We start from the raw sequence: 4,405 nt of genomic DNA on the forward strand, positions 1-4,405 counted from the left end.
GAAATGCACTGGGGTTTTTTTTTGTCATGTCCTCAAAATATTTGGGGGATGATTTTACAGGCCATCCCCCATCCCCCGGGATTGACACCCATTATTATGTAGCATGACGATTTATAGGTTAGCGTCATGTAATTTCTGTACCGGAACAAAATACAGCTCATCAATTACTACCACTGATGAGGTAAGGTAGCTAGTAGAAACGTGGAAATTATTAATTTCCCCGTCTCAATCAAACATGAGGAAATAGTGAGAAAGCGAGTATCTTCCAGGTATAACGCAAACGTGACCGTGTAAACGATTATCTCCAGACCTCGCTCTTTTTTCATTCTTATATTCATGGGTTACATATATTATTGTCGTTTATCATGAGGTGATAAGGCATGTCTTAATATTTTTAAAAGAAAAAAAATACTGTGTAATTATAACAAATACATGTATCATGCAGTTCTTCATTGCCAAATCTTTGCATTTCCCATCCCCATTATCTTTTAACCAGCTCAATATCATAAACAACAGTTTGTTGGACATTCGTCCTGGAATACAAATTATATATATATATGATGTAAACGCATCATAATGGGCAATCACTTTATGTAAACTGTAAAACGAGTCCATGCGTAGAGGGTGGTATATCACAAACCTCAGGCAGGTGTAAATACGATACAGAGTTATTTGAATGAACTATGTTGAAATACAATGAGGGTGGGGCATGAGTTTGCATGTAAACCCAAACAAAGAGTGAACTTTGTCTCAATAGGACTCTCACCACCCACCAGCGTGGTTTGTTCGGGTTGCCAACGACCAATCAGGGACTTCCGTCAAGTGCACAACAATAGAACTCCGCTGGGTTAATTAGGCGACCTCCACTCGGCGCTGTATTTGAATCTACCATAGCGACACACTCGTACACGCATAGTAGATTAATAATAGTCTACTGCCGTTTGGGGAGCATGGGTAATGTTTAGTCATGCGAGGACCGACTGAAGATTAACTATTTGGATACAGGATAGTTATTATTAAGCTGTCAATTACGAGAGGAGGAATTAGTCATTTTCCACGTTATCTGTCAATTTCAGCGAGATCTAGCTCACTCGTGACGCAACTTGCATTCAGTCTCAGACGGTAGCAGTTATAAACAGTGTTTTTGGAATCGTGCTCGTCGACGTACATGTGTACATGTAGTTGCGACATATGGAAAGTAAACAAGACTTTCAACGGTAATTTACGGTGAAAGAAGATTGAACTGCATAAATTGATTCATTAACTTTACTTGATTATTTTGCTGATCTTCCAAGGAAATATAAGTTCAACATGCATCAGTATACTGAAGTGGAGAAGCTTCGCGCTGGCTATTTCGGCATTGAATATAAATACAGAGAGAGGGGTATCAACGGAAAGGATAGACTTGGCAAACTTGTCCCGGTGAGCAAGAGAGGAAAAGCTAAGTGGGTCTTGGAGCAGTACTATCGGAAGATGGTTTTACGACTCCCAAAACACGACAACTTAGTCAAGATCAAGGCAGCTTTCTTGAACAAAGTCACCGAAGACGGCGAATTAGACGAGGAGGATATGTTTTTATGCACAGTTTGGAAGTTATACGGTGAGAAGAGTCTAAACCTGAATGCCTATCTTCTCTCTCGTCATGGCAGACTTGATGATGATGCCTATAAATCACTGATGATGCAGTTGGCTCAAGCAATGGAACATCTTCATTCTAATGGTACCGCCCATAATGCGTTGACACCTTACAGCGTTATGATTGTCGAGGGAGTCAAAGGACAAGCCGTGGTCAAAGTAGGAGATTATGGACTGACCCAGGTATGTGGTGCAGCTTGCAGTCAGGACTACAAACCAGATGGACAACTGCCTAAGAGTTTGGACTTTTACCTGCCACCAGAAGCCGCCAAAGAGGGTTGGGGACATCCTGGTCAAGCCAACACCACGGCGGATATTTTCATGCTTGGACTCCTGTTCAGCGCGATGACCGAGCATACAGTTCTTGAAGGAGCTGATCAAAATGAAGAGACCATTATTGCTACTTTTGTCAAGTTCCCAGGGTACGGTGCTGTGCCGATCGGAAAGTTTCTGAACACCAACCCCAGCATCAATCTCGATCATCATCTTCATAGCAAACTCAGTCCGGAGCTCCGCAGTCTGGTCCGACGGATGACTCTCATTGACGCCGACTCTCGACCTCCTGCCAACGGTGTTATCCATATGCTGACTGCTTGCGAAGCCATTCGAGGAAACGAGAAGACAGGGGAAAATATTGAGTCGCAAGCAACGACCAGGTCGTCATCGACGTTGCCAAGGAATACAACGTTGACGAGAAAGACGAGTATGAGAAAGAGAGCAGCCACCAATCCAGCCATGTTCAACCCTTGTGTATCACCACCACAAATGCCTAGGATGAGCTCTGCATCCGTCATCAAGCCACCGGCACCAACCAAAACCAACTTCATCAGGAGAGCATCAATGAGGGCCAACAACTACTTGAGGAGAAGTCGTTCAGTCAAGATTTCAAATTGATAGGTGTGTATTTTTGAGCGAGCAATAGTCTTCGAGAAAATCGGGTTAGGTGGGGACGTTGAACCCCAATTGGACTCGAAGTCCAACCATATATAATTTATATGTTCATAAGCACTTTCAAATAAAGTAATCCGCATAAAAGAGAGAGGACGATAATTGTGATCTATGCTCCCTTAAATGTGGGGGTGCAGAATGCCTCCGATAGAATATAGATAACTTTTGGTGGATTTTCAGAAAAATGCTCTTTTTTTTAGTTGTAAAAGTTTGCCCCTCGCCTCGATTTCTGTTATTATTATTACTATTCTGACGACGTTTACACGTACGTTTCTGCCTGATGGTAGTCAACGTAAATCGAACTTTACTGCTGTACTTGAAGATTAAAAAAATGACTACGTGTTGTGTAACTTGGCATCTTGATGAGATATTTATGTTTATGTTTCCTTTAAAAAGAAATTAAAATAATGTATCCCTTTGAGTTCATAGGTATAAGGGAGACTGGTTGAAGTATAATAGTCATGCACCTTTATCACCAATACTTTTTCTCCAGCCATAGCGGGTTTACCATGAATATTTTTAAAGGGTGATTTATTTTCAAACATAGGCTACATTTGACATTTTCTCTCATTTTACATTTTGAAAGGGACGGCTTCCAAATTTAGTGTTCATGTTTGTCTGATAATAATCATTCAGCCTAATAAGAGCTTCATGTAGATTCTATTCAATTCGTTGAAAGAAATTCTAGCGCCCGTTTTTTTTTTCATTGACCCACATGGAAACGAATTCGGTTTGGGTAGGCACTGTTTTCATGGTTTTATTGTAATTTCGTACTGAGGAGCTTCAAGTATGCCTTGCAGCGTATGAACTGTACTGACATAGCAGCGCATCTGGCTCATTTCATTATCCAATGAAAGTGACTTTGTCCTAAAGTGTTTGAAAGCTAGCTTTCATGCAGTTCTGGCCGTCTTAAAATATATGTAAAATGAGTGCTCTGAGATGGGATTAATTATCAGTGTACTTGTATCGATGACATCGTTTTTTTTTTATCGTCCTTCAGGATCATTGGACGGCTTGGAGCTGCAGGTACATAGACAATACTTGCTTTGTGTGCGTGGGATTCTCTAAGATGTCTGGTAAAACTCTGAAATCTGCCGATAATTTCCGATGAAATTTTGAGTTTTCGTGGCAATTTAAGGAAAAGCTCTGACTCATCATGAGAGAAAAGGATCTTTGGCTTACAACCAAGTCGCATGTGTTTAAAGAAATAAATTCGCGAGTTTTGAGATCAGAATTTCTGTTATGGATAGAATAGTGTCTAGTCAGTAGCCCCCGAGCATGCTGCAGTAAAGTCTTATACGGATTAAGTGTTTTTTACTTGAATATGTATCGATTTGAATATATTCAAAGATTGTTGAATATTTTCATACTTCATCATTTTTAGGTACTATGTATCACATGCATTTGCATAACATTCCCCCCCCCAAAAAAAAAAAAGAAGAAGAATTGTTTCCACATGTTTTCTAAAATGTCTTTATGAATATACCGTTATATTCTTCATTTAACGTTAATGTTTGTTATAATGTTCAGTCTGAAATATTGTATTAAAAAAAACTGTCAAGTTTTATGTTTTTGAAATCTTGTGATAACATTTCTAAAAACGCCTCCAAGCTATAGCTTTTAAAACATGCCGATTGTCATTTTAAAATGTTTTAAACCATGTACATGTATAAACCACACAGTTTGATGTTTAACAGTCTTTGTAGCCTTCAGCTATACTGTACACATATAAAGCACATACTGTAGTGTATACGTATTTTAAAGAGGGCTAAATTTTCGAAACGGTGTGCTATTTGTGATTTAGATAGCAGGCGAAACAATT

At 39.6% G+C, this 4,405-nt stretch overlaps 1 protein-coding gene across 1 annotated transcript; it reads left to right on the top strand.

The window, feature by feature from the left end:
- The first annotated feature begins 894 nt into the window (after nucleotides 1–894).
- Nucleotides 895–3,823, top strand: LOC121418234. The gene is made up of 2 exons (XM_041611982.1): nucleotides 895–2,532; nucleotides 3,584–3,823. Exon 1 carries the CDS (start codon nucleotides 1,312–1,314, stop codon nucleotides 2,527–2,529), a length of 1,218 nt encoding a protein of 405 aa, XP_041467916.1. The 5' UTR covers nucleotides 895–1,311; the 3' UTR covers nucleotides 2,530–2,532; nucleotides 3,584–3,823.
- The last annotated feature ends 582 nt before the right edge of the window (nucleotides 3,824–4,405 follow it).

This window comes from Lytechinus variegatus, chromosome 7, assembly GCF_018143015.1.
Source record: "Lytechinus variegatus isolate NC3 chromosome 7, Lvar_3.0, whole genome shotgun sequence".
NCBI classification, from domain to species: Eukaryota; Metazoa; Echinodermata; class Echinoidea; order Temnopleuroida; family Toxopneustidae; genus Lytechinus; species Lytechinus variegatus.

Excerpts from the sequence above, each read along its gene's own strand:
- LOC121418234 (XM_041611982.1), top strand. The coding sequence starts at position 1,312 with ATGCATCAGTATACTGAAGTGGAGAAGCTTCGCGCTGGCTATTTCGGC.